This window comes from Galeopterus variegatus, unplaced genomic scaffold, assembly GCF_000696425.1.
Source record: "Galeopterus variegatus unplaced genomic scaffold, G_variegatus-3.0.2 Scaffold2423, whole genome shotgun sequence".
Lineage (NCBI taxonomy): Eukaryota > Metazoa > Chordata > Mammalia > Dermoptera > Cynocephalidae > Galeopterus > Galeopterus variegatus.
The window spans coordinates 101030-122000 of NW_007728534.1; the positions used below are offsets into that span (position 1 = coordinate 101030).

General features: G+C 39.9%; 1 protein-coding gene across 1 annotated transcript in view; it reads right to left on the minus strand.

Annotated features, from left to right (window-relative positions):
* The window catches only part of TBC1D1 (TBC1 (tre-2/USP6, BUB2, cdc16) domain family, member 1), a 121605-nt gene that overhangs the window by 31255 nt on the left and 69379 nt on the right, over positions 1–20971 (minus strand). The window contains exons 13-15 of the mRNA XM_008581645.1: positions 12465–12650; positions 6961–7122; positions 428–586 (exon numbers count right to left, since the gene is read on the minus strand). Coding sequence (XP_008579867.1) covers positions 428–586; positions 6961–7122; positions 12465–12650 — 507 coding nt within the window. The remainder of the gene's footprint in view (positions 1–427; positions 587–6960; positions 7123–12464; positions 12651–20971) is intronic.

Consider the following 20971-nt stretch of genomic DNA (forward strand, 5'->3'; position numbering starts at 1 on the left):
CCACCCGCTTCCCACCATTTTCTGATGAATTCTGTCTGTAAGCAGTAAAGGCTAGGGAGTAGCTCCTGTTATTAAACCAGCACTCGGTTCTGAATGCCTGTATGTTTTCAGGATGTTCCTTCGGTTAACTACAAAAACCTCCTATCAATATTTGAACTACTGAACTGAACCACAGTTATGACCACAGCCTTAACGAACACCCCCTCCAAGCCAAGCAGAGTTAATAAGCTGCCCAGTGAAATCAAAGAGATTTTTTATACACTTCAATAAGATTTTTGTGATTACTGTAGGGCTTTTAAATTAAAAGTCTCAGTAGTAAATTTTGATTGCTAAACATAAAGGCAGACCACTAAACGACTTGGACGGCCTCCTTAGATTTTTCGAGTGAAACTTCCATTTGCATCCCCAGTCGACAGTACAGACTCACCGAGGTCAATAAGAATCGCGTGCTGCTGCGAGGTTAGCTGTTTTAAGAGCTCTTTGTATGGCACATCCTTTGGTTGCTGTTTACTGGGAAACTGGTGTTTAAAGTGGAATTGCTCAGCTAGAAATTTCCAGATTTCACCCCGGTGATGACGTGGCACTCCTTTAAAAGGGGGAGGAGAAAATATAGAGACTTTATGCACAAAATACAACCTAAAAATAAAGAGTTGTGTTTCATTCTATTGCTCCAAATTCTTGTTCCACTATAAATTAACAGCATAGGAATAGAAAGGAAGCATCCAAAAATTTGTCCTATTTCACCCCTTCCTTCCTTCCCACCCCATTCTCCCCTCACTTGCCCTGGCCCCTTCTCTCTTTCTTTCCACCTTTCAAATACACATCATGTTATGACTGTGTTAGACTCTGCAAGGGATAAAATGACAAAGAGGACATGAGCCCCTACTTGGTACCAATTAATAACGTTCTAGGGAAATAAGACCAAGCCAGAAAAACTATAGTGCAAAAGGTGATCTCATCAAAGTGAGGTAGAGCTCAGATGGAGAGCTGGCTCATTTCTAACTGGGCACTCAAGGTTTCACAGAATCCTTCATTTGTGCCCAGCCTTGAGGATGAGGGAAAAGGAAAAGACAAGACCAGCCAGAAAGAAGGAACTGTGAGCATTCTGGATCATCTCAGACACAAGGGTGAACGTGTGGGCGGAGTAGTTGGCAACAGAGCTGAAAGGGTTTTGTTAGTGGCAACACTGAGGGCAAGAAACCTACACTTCATTTGGTAACTCTGGGGAACCACTAGATGTTTTTAAGCTGGGGAGAGAGTAGCCTAATCAAAGCTGAGATTCTGGAATTTTGACTAGACATCTTTTTGCAAAGTGGACTAGAAAAAGAGACCCTAGGCTGGACGAGGGACCGGCTGCAAAAACATGCCATTGTGAGCATTCAATGGAGATCTAAAAACAAGAAAATGATACAACCACCTGTATCGAATGTTTCAAATACGATTAATTTGAATACTCAAAGTGATTAAAAATGTTGAAAACTAAAAAATTTTCTTAAAAATCAGTGATGTTACTCAGGGCAAACCTCATCAGAAAATCTAACAGTTTTGAATGAAAATTCTTTGGTTCATTATTCACCTGTTACAAAGCCCAAATGTAGAAATGGGGCGAGAAGGACGTCTACAGAATAAGACACCAAATCTTTCTCATCTCTTGGGAGAAAAGGAACCTCCAAATTAGGGATTAACCTTTCTCTTCCTTTTTTTTTTCATTCCCTGGCCATCTTGGCGGCTGCTCTTGGTTGGGGGCCATTCTGTACCTAAGGCAGGAAGATGGTGGCCACAAAGAAGACAAGAAAGTTGATGGAGTTGATCAACTCTAGGTTCCAACTCGTTATGAAAACTAGAAAATACATATTGGGGTACAAGCAGACTCTGAAGATGATCAGACAAGGCAGAGTGAAATTGGTCATCCTCACCAACAACTGCCCAGCTTTGAAGAAATCTGAAAGAGATTGGCCATATTGGCCAAAGCTGGTAGCCACTGCTACAGGGGCAATAATGTTGAATTAGGCACCAAGTGCTGGAAATTAGTACTAGAGTGTGCACACTAGCTATCACTGACCAGGTGATTCTGATATCATCGGAGGCATGCCAGAACAGGCTGGTAAAAGTAAACCATGCATTATTGTTCTTTAATAAAACTAGTCAGAGCTTGTTCAAAAAGAAAAAACAAAAAAACCCCACTTTTCATTCTATCCAGAGAAAAATGTGACCACTTTGTACACTTCCCTCTCAGAGAGCACATCGAGGAAGACAGTTTTTCTAGTTTCCATCACTGGCCATCTTTGAGAGAAGTTTCTGCTCTGGCAAGACCACAGCAGCTAATATGTACTGCAAGGTCACTAGGCATTGTCACCACCTAAGCATACGTACTAGCCCATATTGACCTCTTAACCCTTCTAAAGGAAATACTAAGATTGCTCTGGTAGTAAAGATGAGGAAAGAGAGGCCAAAAAGAACAGGTCCCTTGCCCAGTATCACCCAGCTGGTTAGTGGTAGTCCAGGGACAGTGACTGCCATTTTCTCTTGATATCCTCCCTGTCGGGACTGTCAAACAAGGCTGCTACTGAGAAGGAATATTTTATGTTCCTGCCCGGCAATTAATAACAAAATAACCATTTATGGATTTGAACCAAATAGTAATTAACTTTATTTATTAACAGATCCACAAGGAACTATTTGGAAAGTATCACTCAGCCACCTCTTGGAAATACTTAAGGTACAATAAGTACTTTGCTTTTTCCTTTACATATCAGTTGTATTATTTTTTTTAAAAAAAAGCCTGTGGGAGAAATACAGCCCCATTTAACTGTGACCACATCCTACGCCTTCTCTAAATGTTTATCTCAGCATTAATCTGATGACTGTGTAGTGAGATGAATGTCCCCCTCCCCCACAAAAAAGATATGTCAATTTCCTAATCCCTGGAACCTATGACTATTACTATATTTGGAAAAGGGGTCTTTAAAGACATAAGTAAGATATCTAGAGATGAAGTCATCCTGGATTATCCAGGCAGGCCCTACATCCAATGACAAGTGTCTTTATCATAGACACACAGAGAAGACAAGACCATGGAGGCAGAGACTAGAGGGACATGGCCACAAGTCAAGAAATGCCAACAGCCAGCAAATGCTGGAAAAGGCCAAGCGCAGCCCTTGATTTTGGACTTCTGGCCTCCAGAAGTGTGAGGAAAAAAATTATGTTGTTTTATTGTTTTAGCCACCAATTTTGTAGTAATCTGTCATGGTAGCAATAGGAAACTAATATACTCCAATTTTTTTATATTATTCTATTTCCTCTCTCGTTCTCTATTATTCCCAGTGATATATCTTGAGTTACATGCACATACACACACGCCCCTAATACTTCAAACCCTGATTAGAAGTAAATAGAGGCTGAAAAACAGTCAGCATGATAAGTGATTTATAGTGGGGCTTTTTCACAAAATGTTTTTTTCCAAACTGGAAAATTTTCCCAAGTTATGAGATGTCCAATTTCCTCTTATTACTAAATCATTCCCATTATCTTATCGGACCTTTATTTTTTTGGAGGAAAAGAATATTGGCTGTGTCACTGGACAGTACCAGATATTCTGCTATTCAAGAGTAAGCTTAGATTCTATGATTTAAAGCAAAGGGTCATGCAAATTGCACCCAATGTTTTTGCTAAGAATGGCCTGGAACACCCTTCTCCCCATGTTCAGTTTTGCCTGCATTCCTAACCCAAGAGAGAAACCTGACAGTGGAGCCTACCCAGGCCTGCAGGCAGGGTTCTGGGTGGGCAGGAGGCCATTCCCTGCATCTCCCATGTAAACAGCTTTTTGTTTTTACTGACTTGAAAAGTAATATATGCTCACTGTTTAAAAGAAAAAAAAAAAAGAAAACCTCTGAAAATGCAAAACATGTAAAGAAGAAAGTGAGAAACCACCCATGACTAGCATGCATATACAATTTACCATCCAAAGCAGAAGCTTTTTAAACTGAAGAGGAGGAAGGCTATTAATTATTTTACCAGGACAAGAGTCGTAAACCAAGGCTATGCCGTCGTAAATCAGAATCTATGGTCACCCTGCTTATAACTCAGATATCTGCTAACACTTTGTGGATGTTTTCTATGTGTACGCATACAGAAATGTCAACTGTACGTGAGACCATGCTATGCTGTACTGTTTTTCATTTAACAACTTAGACATCTTTTACATTAGTAAATATAGATCTACTGTGTCACTATCAAGCAGTATGACAGGACAATCACATGGGTGGGTTGTTTTGGTGTTATTACACAATGCCACAATAGGCATTCTTCCCACTGAAGTACATTTTTGGCTGATTAATTTCTAGAATAAATTTCTATAAATGGCATTTCTAGGCAAAAGGTAAGCAGCATTCACATCTGGTCCATATTGCCAACTGCTCAGGTGGCCACTTAACAATCCCATTTTTAGAAAAATACATTCTGCCTATAAGGTTCTATCTAAATATACTTAGAGAAATCACATTGACCCAAACTAAACTTTGTGGGGTTTTTTGTTTTGTTTTGTTTTTCTGACTGGTAAGGGGATTGCAACCCTCAGCACGGTGTTGACTGCACCACGCCCAGCCAGTGAGTGCACTGGCCACCCCTACATAGGATCTGAACCTGCGGCCTCAGCGCCACCAGCACCGCACTCTCCCAAGTGAGCCGCGGGGCCAGCCCGACCCAAACTTTGAATGATCAAAAATGCCACAGAATTACTCTTCTTTCTTCCAAGTTGATACCCTAATCCTGCCACTCCCACCTAATTTCAAATTAGAAAATTTTATAAATCTCTTTATGCCATTTAACAGACTTTAGATTATTAAGAGGAAAGGCCTCATTACTCATGCAAGGACTGTCCTCTCTTTCAAGGTCTCTGAGGTGACTTGACCTCTACTTTAAAAGTCAAAGGTATGGTTCTGATTTAAAATCGTTTTTAAATTTCAAACCACAAGATAAACATATGGTTTGGAGTTGTTAAATCATATGTTTGGAGTTGTTAAATCATAATGTGTTGAAAACAGCTGATTGACAAAGCCCCTTTAACAGTTAGAGACAGTGAGTTTCTGCAGTAAAAAGTGATTTGGCAAAGTTGGGGAATACATGAGGAAATTCCAGGTCAGCCACAGCTCGCCACAGCATATAAACTGTTCAATCACCTATGCCTGACTTCACTACACAGTGCCCAGATTCTTAGATTATTTCTATTAGCCCCCTCATAAAATGCACAATGAAAAACAAGTATCCAGGTGCCAGGCTTCTAAGAAGCTCAAATATTTGGAATAGCTGTCCCAGACCCATGCAATTTACCTTTTGTAGAAGCAAAGACACCTGAAGACAATCATCTAGTCAACCGTGAAAAGGGACAGAAAAGACTCATTCTTTTCTCTGCTTTCTCCTTTTTCGAAACAGCAATCTGGGCCCATGTGGTATAAGGGTAAACCTCCAGCAACCACTGCAGGTGCAAAGGGTGTTAGAACTGGAAGAGAGCACCAAGCTCCTCTGCTTGGTCCATGCCTCTCATTCTACCAGTGCAGAGGCAAGAGCCCAGAAAGGTGAAGACACCTGCCAAAGGTCACACTGGACACTGCTGCCAATTTAGAACCCCAGGCTTCACCACTGCATACATTGCTGGTTTCTGAGAACACACTGTTCAACCGGAGGCAGTCCAACTGGTGGTTAGACTAAGGTGTGAGCCCAGCTCTGTGGCCCTGAGTCCATTACTTGAGGGAAAAGTCAAAACTAGCAATAACTCCCTATTATTACTAAAAGTGATGCTGTCAAAACTCAGGAAAAGGTTAAAAAATGCCTAAAAGCCTACGGCAGGAAAACTGCTTTGCTCCATTAACTCTCTGAGGGATGTAACATTCTTCCACTGTACAACTGATAAAGTCAGAAGAAAACCACAAGTTTTACATATTTTTGCAATCCTTATTCTAAACATCTGGTTATTCATGACTAGCTCGACTAGAACTCAGTAGTACTAAAATTACATTAGATTCAGAAGGCTTCACTCTTGCAAGCAGACACTAACATATTTTAAAAGAAATCAGTTTATTTGTTTTACTTGAACACTAATAATCATTGAAGTTAAGCTTGAAAACGGTGCTTCTCAAACTATCGTGAAGGATCGATTCTTCTTTTTTTAAATTTTCCAATCCACTGCAGACTGATATTTTTATAAAATATAGTAAAAACGAGTTATTACAAAAACAGACTGACAAAATATAAGTCCACCTTTTTCATTAGGATCACTGTGTCACATTGGTGGAAAATTTCCAATGCTGAGTCTCAAGTTTTGTACTTATCTCTTCTTGGACCAGTAACAGTTTGCACTGGCAGACCACACCAAAATAAAAAAGCTAATGTTGCTCACTCTCCAAGGCCTTCTGATATAGCAGACACATGCTGCGTGCTCCTGGGCACCAGCTTACTTACTCCTAACAACAACCACTGTCATCACCCACATCTTATGCATGTGGAAACCAGGGCTCAGGGAGGTTGTCATTTGCTTAAGATCACACACACTGCAAGGAGAGTGGCAGAGCTGGGATCGAAACCTGCGACCACCTGTCTAAAGTTCACACTCTCTGTTGTCTCCCCAGAGTACCCAGAGAGAAGCTACACAATTAGTTTTTAGTTTACTATTTAATTCAGAGTATATCATCATATCGTTATCTAGTTTGTAGGCAACTAAGCTGTTGGGTTTTCCTCTGTCTTCCTGTTTCCTGATCTTCTGGGTATTTTAATTAATTTAATTAAAAGAATCAAGAAAAGTGATGAAACTCACATCAATTAATTAAGATACCTAGAAACAGATGAGGTAAAGATGTGACAAAAAGGAGACAGCCACTGTAATTAGACTCTAACTTTTTCTATTCCACACTTCTCCCCAATTATCAATGAGGGCTGAGGCTATAGATGATTCTCAATAAAGCTCACCTTGCCCAACAGCTGAGTGCACTTTTTCCATGTCGAACTTAATTTTTGATCTTCCTGGGGTGCTAAGCATCTTTTCCCATACTGTAGTTACTTCTTTAAGACAAGGAGTGATTTCTTCATAATCAAGCTTCAGGCGCTTGTTCAGCAAATCATTTTCAGAGGCTGGAACAGACCATTTAAGGGCACATTAGTAAATGCTACAGCTGCAGATTTTCTATTACACAACACTGCTGCCTACTTGTCACTACTGAGATGTCGAACAGTTACAGCCAGCTTACAGGTCCCAATTAAAGTCACTGTTCCTGCCCACCCCATTTCCCTTGTCTTGGAAAATACTAAAAACCTAAAAGGTCCTTGATTTCTCTTACCCCTTCCCAGCATGTTCTGTTGGCTCTGCGCTAAGATATATCCCACATCTGTCCAATTCTTTCCAGCTTCGTAGCTACCCTATTAAACTATAAACATCTCAAGGGCAGGAGCTATATGTTAAAATTTCCAGTGTCTGGCATGGTTAAAGCTCAACAATTTTTTTTTTTTTTATCTTAACTAGAATAGTACCTTCTTATTTAGAGCCAAACCTCCTTTAGGTAGCTTCTACTGCTGGACCTGTTTTTGCTTCCTGGAGCTAACAGAATGAATCTACCACTTTCATATGACATCTCCTCAAACAGATGAAGATAGCTATTGTTTCCCACCAAGCTTACTTAGCCTAAGACTGCATTAAGAAGAATTATACCTAAATTACCAAACTGGGGAGGGGGAGGAATGCAATAAAGGAAAACTTTAAATTGAAAACTTTAAATTCATTCTCCAGTCCAACCACAGACACAGAAACCGAAGTGCAGAGAGATTAAGCAATTTGCCTAAGGTTATTTATGAGTTACTAAGTAGCTGAGTGATTCTAGGCCTGGTGGCACCTTCCTCTCTAACTTTACAGTTTCTCATCTACCATCTTTACTGTTTTCCCTCTTACTTTGAAAAATATATTTTCAAGGTCCTGTTAAACAATTCCCTACACCTCTGGAGTTCACACTTTAAAAAAAATATCAACCCTAGATTTGGGGGGGCTAATAAGAAAACAAAACAAATGTCACTAGAGTTGAGATAACCCTTGTAGCAAACTGGTTTCCGAACTAGCCTTACCACACAGTAACTGAGAATGGCACAGGGTTCCTGGTGCCAACGTATGTTTCTCTGGCAGTGAATTCTGCTGTGAGCATGGCTGGCTACCCTACACAGCCCAGCAAGCATCATGAGGAACTTGCTCTGAAGTCAAGAGAACTTCACCTGGCCAGAAAGAGCTGGCCAGAGGATTCAGCTGAAAAGGCTTGATCCATGTATTTTGCTGGTGGCCCAAGTATCACCCCACTGTTTCAGCATCCTGACAATGCTGCTGCCTAAAATCATCAGCCTCATCAACCAAGGCAGATGGGGAAAGCCTGCAAGGAACGCTAAGGCTCCAAGACAAGAGCTTTAAAATATTAAATAAGAGCCCATACACCCCTGTTGTTTGTGAGCTTGCGGGGCTAGGGGAAGCAGGACTGAATGAGATCAAATGTAATTTTGCAAAAGATTTGTCTAAAATGTTTATTACCATTTGACATGGATGTATGAGCTAACTTGGGCTTTGTGAGCAACGTTCAGATCTGATTTATGCCCACTGTGTAGCGGGGGCTGTCACTGCTCTATCCCCAATTCCGCTCTGTTAACAACTGCTTTCACAGATCAAACTCTCTTGCCAACTGCCATCATCTCCTGAAAGCTTACCAATCGAAAGCTGAGAGGCTCAGCAATAAACTGACCCCCACATTTGTATAGATCCTAGAAAAACTACACTCAGTATTTATTTAATTTTTTTGCAACAAATCTATTACGGTAACTAGGGAAATAGTTTTATAAAATTAATATACCTTCAATTGCAATTCAAAATTTAAAATTATCATCGTATATAGATGTGATATTTGTAACATTTTAATCTTAAACATAAAATGCTGAATTATATGAATTAGTTCAACAAGCAATAACATGCTGACCCAAACAATGGTTACACTAAATCACACTTCACTATCCTGCATTAGGCTGCCCGTACCTTCTTTTAAAAATTGGGAAGGAATGGCCTTGCAGAGGGGTACAGTGGAGGACTGCTGGCTTGGTAGACAGGCAATGCATTTTAGCCCAAGCACCACTGAAAATTAGTTATTTAACTTCCCAGAATCACAATTTCAGCTTCCGAGTGTCTACAGTGAAATGAGGTAGATTTAGACGACATGGTTTGATTCTTCCCAGGATGCAATGATTCCAGAATAGTAATAAAAATGTTGGGGCTCAGAAAACAATACCTGAACATATGGCGCTTTGGCATGCTGAGTACTTTGAACTAAAAAAAATTGAAGGGGGGCCGGCCCCATGGCACACTCGGGAGAGTGCAGCGCTTGGGAGTGCGGCAGCACTTCCGCCGCGGGTTAGGATCCTATATAGGGATGGCCGGTGCGCTCACTGGCTGAGCGCGGTGCGGGTGACACCAAGCCAAGGGTTGCGATCCCCTTACCGGTCACAAAGAAAAAAAAAAAAATTGAAGGGCCTCAGAAGCTGCTTCAGAATCACCATCTCTCTGACCTTCTCTTGTTTCTCACCCAAATGCAGGGAAGGGCTCTCTGTCTGAAGTTCCCTCATCTGACTGAGGGAAGTTCTTCCAAAAGAAACACAACTGCCTTCAATTCCCTGTCTGAAATATCATTAGCCAGAGAAGATTAATCACCAAAGAAGACATTAAAGGTCATCCCCACACCTGCCCAGACAGATGGTTCATCTGTTCTTTTGAGGACTGTCATCTGAGAGACTTTACCTGAATGGTAAGACAACCTTTGTTCACAATGCAGTTCTGCCCCTTACCTTCCCATAACTTGTCACCACCTACCCCAGAGCCCAGAGGAACTTTGTCCCAGGCTATTATCAGCTCTTTGGGCCCATTCATCTCCCCTAAAAATCGTATATTCTTCCTCTGAAATTACCTACATCCCCCACTTTCCTCTTGCCTATGAAGAGAGTATTTAAGCTTCAACCATCTGCCCTTCCTTGAGTTTCAAACTCTATGTGACTCTGTGCACTTACACGTTAATAAATTTGTATGCCTTTTGCTAATGTGCCTACTGTCAGTCTATTTCAGTAGACTCGGTTAACAAACCTTCAGAGAGCAGAGGGGAAGTTCCCTTTACCCCTACAAATATTTGATCCATATAGTAAAAAGTCAGGAAATAGGTGTAACCATAGGAAGAACCTCCTCATACATGTTCTTCTCACTTCTTTCCCAAAGAGAGTGCAAGTCAGCTTGAACCCTTGATCAATTTCAAGAGCTTCTCCCAGCTCTAAATTAACCTTCCTTTAAGAAATAAAACAAACAAAAACCAAAAACAAAACACAATATAATGACTGTCTCTGGGACGGAGTACATTCCCTGGTTGATTCTTGTCAAATCTTGCTTCTGTATTTAATGAAAAAGTTCTGCCCCACCCCCAACCCACCCGTACAAACCTCACTAAATATCTTTAAGCAACTAGGCTCTTATGGATGATTATTTTTCTCAAAAATAAAGATACTGTACACACTAATACAATGGACTAATGCTTTTTATATTATATTTAGCAAGTTTATTGTGCTTTTACCACATAGATAAATATATGTTGAACTTTACAGAGCTAAGAAGGGAAATGAATTCAAACAGTAAAAACAAAAGGCCATAAGAACTAAACACTGCCAATAAGTCGGATGAAATGAGGAAGCAGTAGAAAGCCACTGGCAAGGACCTGTGAACTTAATGTAACACCTGGCAAGGTGCTCCCGGTAACCTTAGAAAACTCTTACCCGTTCAATCTAGTCTGTCTAGTTATCATTTGCACAGCACTATGTACTTTGCTTTCATGACATACTGATTTCACCTCATCAATTACAGTCACAATTCCTCCTAACATTACCAAGAAGCCAGCCAGTGTCATTCCCATTTTACAGCTATGCCCTGATTTTGCATGGCTGTCATTTGCAAGATTGGCTAACATAAGCATTAAGGTTTATGATGATGAATATAACTGTCTTTTTGCTTTTCAACAAAAACTCCAACATAACACATGAATATGAATGCTGTGCTCCAAAGATGTCACTTAGCTAATGACATGCTTAGTAATACTATCACTATCAAACATCTTTTAGACATCGACTTTTGGAATTACCTTAAAGCACACACAGAAAATGGTAGAAAAATAGAGCAGCGCTCATCTGCTCTAAACTCCCCTCACTGTGCCATCACCTTCCACAGCACCTGGTGGGACGACCCACCTTGCTCGGCTTCAGCACTGCACACTGGAGAGCTTACTACATTCATAAGCAGTCTATTTCAACCGCTGGACTACTTTCGTATCAAAAGATCTTATTACTTTATACTTCACTTCTTGTTTTTGGTCAAAAAGGATATACTTATCTTGACTCTATAACTACACATTTCATGAATTTGTAACTTTCTCAACTGCAGAAACTATGTTACTGGTACACAGTGTTGTTCTAACTCAGATACCTTACAGACCTGCACAAAGAATATCCACCCACTCACTACAACACTAGCTATGAGAAACTGTAGAGGTTCCTGTACAACTGAACCTCATGAGACGCAACGCATTCTTGGTAGCCTATTCATCAGATTTGGTGGTGTCTTAATGACTTTCAGCTCTATAATGACCCTGACAAACATCAAGGTCATTATTACACGACAAAAACCTGCCATCAAAGATGATGTTCAATTTAATGTAGTTTAATTCCAAAACTGATTTGGGGCAATGGCACCATGACTGAACCACCCATTACAGTTTCCCTTTCAAAGAGTATATTAAGCTTCCTGCTCAAAATCTTCATTTCTTTATATCCAGGCAGCTTTCTAAACACTAAGACCCATGCTCCTTCACAGGGTATACAAACTTAGCTTCTTACACTACCTTGAAAATAATGATTATTGGTTCAAATGTCAGTATGGAAAAAGGAAATGAATAAAATCTAAACTTTCAAAGTTCATATCATATTTTGACACTTGATATCAGTACACGTAAAGCTCAGCTAATGTTTTTTCAGGTACCTGCAACTCACTAAAAAGGCACATAGAGTGAAATTACAAACTTTAATGCCTTACATAGGATCAGTTCATACTACCACACAGGCACAGACTATGGGTGAGGACAGAGTAGGAAAAGAAAGAGGAAAACAAAGCAAAATAAATAAACACTTTTCAGAAGGTTAAAGCTTAAATTTGAAGCTTGTACCTCAGAAGTTCTAGATGCTATGTCAATAATGAACATATGGGAATAATTAATATGGTTGGTGACACTATCATTAAACCTCCAGAAAGTAAATAGTGTTAACATTACTTTAAAAAGGTAAACAAATATTACAGACAGACATATTTGTTAGACTATTGTGCTTTTTTTTTTTTTTAAGATAGCCGGCCTGTTCAGTATCAAACCAACCTTGCAGCTTCTGATTTTCCTTCTCCATTCTGAGGAGCAGTATCTGTTGTAAAATAGCCTTTCGCCATAGCTCTCGAAGCTCCTGAGATGTCCTTTTCTTTTCCTCTGGCACAGGGCCAAAGGGTCCATCTTCACAAACTGGGTCTAAAGGAGATCGTGGGGGAAGCTCTCCCAGCTCTGAGTAATCTGCAGAAGCAAAAGGACATTCCAAAATGGTCATTTTTCAACAAAAAATTATATGCAAACATAGTGCCAAATCAGCAAATTCTACTCATTCAGACAAAAGAATAATATCACCAAATTTAAAGTTTGTTTTAATATACAATGGAATAAACTACGTTTGAGCCACAAACATGAAACAAATGATACATCAAATAGTAAGCAAAAGTTGCAGTAGCTGAGGAAATGTTTTAAAATACCTAGTTTTTAAGATGTAGTATTTTTATCTTCTTCTGAAGTTATTTAATAACTATATTATTGATAATAGCTAACATTCTTATAGTGCCAACTATGTACCAAACTGTTGTAAGGGCTTTCTGTATAATAATTAACTTGCCCCATGTCACACAGGTAGGAAGTAGTAGAGCCAGGATTGGAACCCAAACAGTCTGGCTTCCACATGCATTCTTACCCACTGTGATATATGGCTAGGTATTCTGAAAGAAGACTAAAACATATTTAATAGTCAGTAATAACAGTGACCATTAACAGATCCTCTACCATCCGTTGGGCATGTGCAAGGAGTTTTATACAAATAGACTCGTTTAATCCTCCCTGAAAAGGAAACTAAGGCTCAGAAAGGCCAAGTAAACTTCCCAAGATCATATAATGAATAAGTAGGTACACTGGAATTCCAACCTATGTCTGCTTCATTAAGAAGCCCATGTGCTTCCCACCAGATGCCACTACAATTCAAATGTTTCCTATGTCATCAATTTTTAAACTTCTGTTTATTAGTTTAAATCTCTTTACATTTCATGAGTCTGTACTTTTCTCAATTACAGAAACTATGTTGCCGGTGCACAGTGTTGTCGTAAGTCACAAATACCTTACAGACATGTGCAGAGAACATCCCCGCCCCCCACTATGGCTCTGGCTATGAAGAGCAGCAGTGGTTCCTGTACAACTGAACCTCAATTTCAAGGGACACAATGCATTTTTGGGAACTTCTGTTTAAACTGAACCCATGTAAATAAAATCATGGTCTTCACATATGCTGTGAAAAACCCTTCACAGGCAATTGGAGTCTCACAACCACCCATAATACAACACATAATCTCTTCCAGTTGATAGCTCCAACACAATTCCACATTATCACTAATTTCCAATACAGTCATCAGCACTGACTGCTCACCATCTCTATCTAAAAGTTAGATTTGTTTTCCTGCTATGATATCCACGAAATCAAACACAAGCTACAAAACATTTAATTTCTTAAAGTAACTTGTCCATCTTAACTCCTCTTAAAATTACTAGATAAAAAAAATATGATAAGCATTAAGTAGGAATGCTTTGTAATTTCTGTAAGCATTTAAATATAGAACTCTATAGATTCTTATTTCATTATGATCCTATTAAACAAATGAATAAATTAAAATTCTACTCTTTGGGGGTAAGAAATAAGTAGACAGTTTATGCACATTATAGGCGAATGCTTATGTGCAATATTCAAGAAAAAAGCAGAAATCAAAATTGTCTGTAGAGTATCACCTCAATTTCACAAATATTATGAAAGGCAGTATAGTTTAGTGATTAACAGGGAAGGTTCTGAAGCCTGATGACTGGGTTTTAATCAATACTCTACCATTTATTGATGTTGTGATCTTCAGCAACTTGCTTAGCCTCTCTATGCCTCAACTTCCCACTCTGTGAAGTGGGAAGAACAGTAACCTCCCTCATCGTTGTATGAAAAAGGCTAAGTTAATACACGGGACATAAACTACCTAGAACAGAGCCCAACACACAGTAAGAACAATAAATATTAGCTCTTCTTATTTGCTATCATATATTCATTAAGGGCACAGAAAAACTACTGGAAAGAAATCCATCAAAATTTTAGCCACTCAACTGTAAGCCCTAAGATGGCCAGAACCTTGCTGCCTTGCCAACAAGGGTTTGCTCACCACCAAGCATGGTTCCTAGTACCCAGCAGGGGCTTGATAAGCAATGGTTGAATAAAAGAAGAGGTAAATAGGTGCTGGGTTTGGGAATACTGTTATTCATTTATTTCCTTTATTTTCTAAATCTGTGGCAATATTTTTATAATTAAAGAAAAATAATGCAAATCTATTCTGATTAAAATTGAAGATGGAAAAATGTTCTCCTGTAAACACTTAGAAAACAAATCAACACCCCCCTCAAAAAACAACAAAACCTGTATACTTAGCATTAGTCATTACTGAAGATGATATAGTTTAAATTAATCCTTCTATTTAAGAGGAATTTTAGTCAGTATTCTTATATAATCTTATTCTGCAACTTGAAGCTTTCCATTTGAGTTCTTTCCTTTCTTTTCTTCTTTCTTCTTTCACCATGTTGGCTGTTGGAAGTCTGCTGGACACTGCAGTTATGATTGAAGTTTTACTTTATCTTATAGTGGAATTATTTATACTCCCACTAGTTTGCAAAAGATTCTCATTTCCAAAAAGTAATTCTTGGTCAATGTCCTGGCTGACATGGCAGGTGCTGGAGCAGTTATGAGAGTGGCATTATAACATGTTTCATGTGTATGAAAAGAGAATCCAGGGACCTCTACTGTACAGTCAATGGAGGGTAAGCCTGGCTGAGTGTTAGGCAGAGTTCGCCTGGAAATTCTTTCCCATTCTTTCACCCTAGTAAAACAAGGGCTCTCCTCACCTAGTCTCCTTCCTCTAATCTTATGCTTCCTGTTTAGCACAGCCTTTTTCCTCCTGAGTGTCTTAAATTCCTACATTACTTTCAAATTCTGAATTGAAATGAACAGAGCAGGTGTAAAGCAAGCCAGGACGATGGGACACTACTAGTAATTTAGGCTGCTTGGTCCCTGGATCCATTTACTCTCTGCCAATTTGGTTGCTAACAAGGACCATAGTCTATAGAAGCTTATGAAGCTCCAGCTTTTATTTTAGTATTCGTAGAAATTAGATCTGCAAAAAATACAAGCATTGTTGGGTAATGACAACTATGAGGGTTAAGACATAAATTGCCTCCCTAATATCCTCTACTTTTGCCTTCTTTTTCTCATTATCAATCATTAGCTACAGTTTGTTGAGTTTTTATCATGCAATGAGTCCTTGACACAAATAAGCTTGTCTGATTCTCACAACAACTTCATGAAATAGGTGATACTATCATCCCCATTTTACAGCCCAAATAACTAAGGTGCAGTGAAGTTTTGTAACTTGGCCAAGGTCACACAGCTAGAAAGAGTGAGAGCCATGATTTGAAGCAAGGTGTATTTACCTCCAAAGTAAAAAAATGCTTACCCTGTGCTTCTCTAACGTCTATGCACAGGCATCACACAGGGATCTTGCTAAATTGCAGAGTTTGATTCAGTAAATCTGAAGGGCGCCTGGGAGTCTGCATTTCTGTCCAGCTCTCAAATGATGCCACTACTGCTAGTGCTAGAAGCACACTTTGAACAGCAGGGCTCCACACTACATTTTTACTCTTTCTTCTCTCACACAATCCTGTGCACTTATCATCATGATGGCTCTTAATTTCCTTCATGGTTATCACTGAGAACACAGTTCAAGGGCTGCTGCTTTTAGCTGCCTGAATTTAGGCCTTCAGTATATGGCAAGAGCTTGTCCCAAACTTGGTCAGGGTACCAAGACCAAGTCCAGGACACAAAGAAGTACTAGTATTAATTTCACCTCTGAATGAACTAAATAAAAGTGGATTCATTGTAAAGGTCAGTATAAACCTAATGGTTTACAGCAGGGTTTCTCAACCTCAGCACTACTGACACCGTGGGCTGGATAATTCTCTGTGCATGGTAGAATGTTTAGCAGCATGACTGGGCACTACCCACTAGATGACAGTAGCATCTGCCCACCCCAGTGATGACAATAAAAATACCTCCAGACACTGCTAAGTGTCCCCTGGGGGGAAGAAAGGACGAAAATCACCCCCAGTGAGAATTCCTAACTCAGAGTAAAAAATGCATCACTTTCTCCTAAACCCTGGGAAGGGGTAAAATATTCCCTTCATCCAAATGTATTTTATGTGGTAACAATTACTGATCTTACAGTTTACAATTAACAACAAATCTTTTTGAAAATATTATCTTTTGTTCATATTAAGAGTAGCCCAGTTAAGGGAAATCATCAAGTCGAAGGTATACCTGTTCCCCAATGTTCATTGCAGCACTCTTTACAATAGCCAAGAGTTGGAACCAACCCAAATGTCCATCATCAGATGAGTGGATACGGAAAATGTGGTTTATCTACACAATGGAATACTACTCAGCTATAAAAATGAATGAAATACTGCCATTTGCAACAACATGGATGGACCTTGAGAGAATAATATTAAGTGAAACGAGTGAGGCAGAGAAAAAGAAATACCACATGTTCTCACTTATTGGTGGGAGCTAAAAATACACAAATAAATTCACTCACACACACACACACAACCACACACACAAAAAAAAAAATCGGGGGGGGAAGAAGATATAACAACTACAATTTCTTTGAAGGTGTTACAACAAGCAAACGGAAAGGACATTCTTGGGTGGGAGGGGGGAGAGGGAAGAGGGAGGGAGGTTTCGGTGATGGGTCATAATAATCAACCACATTGTATATTGACAAAAAAAAAGAAGAGTAGCCCAGTTACAAAGTAATTTGCTAACTTACAGAGGGGAATAGTTATAATATTTGTTTGCTGTAAATTTGGCCTGGGTAAATCAGTCCAAGTGGGCTGTTTTCTTACCAATGCAAAAAGATCAGGTTTAGGACAAAGCTCTGTAATCAGTCCCCTTTTGTGCATGTTTGGGGTACGGTTTTATGATATGTGGACTCATGCAGGGCCTTGAGTGTAGTGGCAAGGTGAGGAAAACAAAATTAAAATGAGCAATTGTCAGCTGAGAAACTTGTTCTAATAATAAATATGGGCATTATTTTAACGTGGATAATTCCTAAGCCAAACACACCCGTATTCACTGAGTCCCTTATATGTACCCAGCGATGGGATGTGCTAGGTGATCTAAGAAGGGCTGTTTTGACGTTGCTAATATTCTTCAGAACAATTCTGGGGTTCTGACTTCTTTCCTAGATTTGTTTCCTGCTGAGAGACTGCTACGCAGAGGCAAATGTGGAAAGAAGCTTAGCACAGCAGAGGCTGAGCTGGGGGCTCAACGCTGCCCCTGGGGCCAGCTTTGTCAGTGCCTATGCTAACACATACACCTTTTGGTTTCCAGTCCTTCACTGCAAAATGTGAGAAATGGTATTCACCTCTGACTGCCCAACTGTGGAGACCACAAGCACCGACAGCCATATTCATGAAGTCTGCAAACCCACAAAAGCAAAGGGCTGCGATAACACGCTAGTCTGGGATTAGATTTTACTATTCTGACATCTCTTATAATGACAGGATGTAGAATGCTTAAATTATGTAGGCCTTCAGAAACAACAGCCTTCAATGGTTCTAAGAATTTTAAAGCCAGTCATAATTCAAGGGCCCTAAGAAACAATTGTCTCTATTTAAATCATTGCTGTGACATTCCCAACAGTCATAAATATGATCTATGCTGGTGTGGTGATATTTTAGATGCCAAATTATTCTCCAACAAGTCTGTGCTGCTGCATTCTTCTTTCCCTCTGCACACAACTGTGTGGGGAAGAATATGACATCGCATTGTTGGTATGAACAGAATCAATGCTGCGATAGAGGAGGAGAAAAAGTAACATGCACACGCCTCCTATTTGCCTGGTATCTGGCTCTCTAAAGGACAGAACACAGGGCCCCTTTCTTGCATCTTCACAACACACTGACATTAAGTTTCGAACTGCAATTCTCCTTTTATAGACATGACATTAAATCACGTGTTAAGTGCCCTATAAGAAAGAAGAGCTCCAGGAAGAAAATGAAGATGGATCCTCATCCTCTTATTTTCTGTTTTTTTCTGTGCCACAATAGAGCATTTTGTAATTCTCTCCATCCCTCCTGAGAATTCTGAACTCCCATACCAGAAGAAAAATAAATTTAAAAAATTTCAGTTATTCTAAAACCTCTGTTTTAACAACACAAACAGATTTTGGAAATGAGAATTAAAACTGAACATTAAATCTCTGGAGAAAAGTTAACAGCAACAGGGATTAACATCTGCAGCATCTGATATTACCAACAGCTGAAGAAAATTTCTTAAAAAAACAAAGTAAAATGACCATGTAGATTTAATACTGTCAAACTGTTGACAAAGTATAAACAACTTTACCTCTACTACAATAGAAAGTAGAGGTCAGCAGGGCAGAGATTTGTGTTCCCAAGGCTGGGAGACAGCAGATGTGCAAAGAACATTCACCAAATGAACAATTCACTTACCCAAGACCACCATGACTTCTTTGGATGTTTTATGAAACTAACCCAATGCGAATCTCACTATTTTCTACAGTTGTATTATATGATGGTCTAGCTATAGGAAAATTAAAAAACAAAACAAAACAAAACAAACCCAAACACACATAAAAAACATTCATTTGGTAAAAAGAAATATTTTTAACTTTGTGCCATATGCAAAGCATGCTGCTAGAAATCCAAGTATGAATAAGACATGGCCCCTCACATCTCAACAGGGTAACTGAGCAAAGTATTCCGACTACTAGAATAAAGGAAACACAAAGTATTCTAGAAGTTCAGCAAAGAAGGATGAATTTCTGCTATTCATCAGATCACGAGCATGGGCCCTACAACCAGATGTCTGGGATCAAACCCTAGCTCCACTGGGAATCTAGCTACTCACCCTTAAACAGGTTATCTGATCACTTTGCATCTCAGTTTCCTCATCTGCAAAATTTGCGTAATACTCACAATCTCACTGGATGATTGTGAGCATTAATGAGGCAAATGTGTGAAAAAAACTAGACCTGGCACTAGTAAACATTCAATAAAATGTCAACTACCACTTTTTTTATCATCATCAGCAACGGCTTTGTGGAAAGGGAGGGTGGTTCTTGAAAAACAGGTAAAATGCAGACAGGTAGAAATGATGGGAGTTATTCTGGGTAAATGCACCAGCACAAACAAGGTGTACAAGTCACTATCAACCCCTCATTGATAATGACCCATTTTGGCAATGACCAGATGGTACACAAGTGAAAACAGAACTGAGCCTAGATTACAGAAGACCTTGAATGCCTGGTCAATCTATGCATTGTTTAGCAAGAAATGGAATCCCAGAAGATTGGGGGTTTTTAAAGGAAAACTGATTTCCTATATACATTCTTTCATACTGGAAAGATATCCTGGCTATCAGGGAGTGCTCAGCCTAGTGGATCACACATTTGAAAGGCCATTATAAGACAGTGTAAATAAGTGCTGGAAAACAGTCTAGAACACAGAACAGACAACCTCACTCTGCCTGAAATGGAGAGCAATGGGATGTGAGGGGGTGGGATGGGGAGGCGGCACACAAATTTTAAAAAGAAGCCTCGATATGCAGAAACTAGGAACAGAAGCAAGAGCCCTGCAGATCTTTATCCTCACTCTCTCCCAAATTAGCCATTTTGGGTGCGTTTCCAAGGCTGTGTGAAGACTTCAAGATGAGGAAGCCAAAAGCCCTTAGTCTGGCTAGGTGTTATGACAACAGCTCAAAGGAGAAGCAGTAAAGATGGCCTGGCAGTGGGAAGTGAGCCAGAAAGAGGCAGAGAACAGGACTGAAGGAAGAGGTGGACATGGCCCTGCTGGGAGCGCTGGTCGGCCAGTCAACAGCTGCACTGGCTTCCCCCTTCCCATCTGAACTGCAGGAGTGCAGAAGCACAAAGCACCAAGAGCTTTGCTTTTCCCCAATGTGGGGAGGTAGTGGCTATAAAAGTTGATGTCCAGAGAAGCTTGAGAAGAATGAAAAAAAGCTGCAGGCAAAATTTAATGCATGGGGTTAAAAGTATCCTTTGAAATGCATGTTTTTGCATCTGCAGGGTAATGATACTGTACTTTTTGAGGAGACTGAAAGTCAGGGCTATCATTTCTTGATTAAAGATCATAAAACCAAAGAGAAACAAATTCCCAGCCTCAATCAGAATATAAAATGCTGATCTTTGTAATTGTTTCCTCTCTCCTATTACCACTTGCGTAATACTGATTTCAAATTATGTCCCTTGCAATTTTATGAGACAGCTGGAGTGAAAAAGCCCACAAAAGGCCCCTGGTCAGCACCACCAGGACACCAGGACATGCACCTGGCGGGGGTGGGGTGCAGGAAGCTACGTCCTGCCTGCCTGGGCACCTCCCACCAGCAGCCACTGCATGACGGTGCCTCAGCCCCCCCTCGCTCACTTTCCTTCTTTCTTCAGGACTGGGGCAGTGGTGGG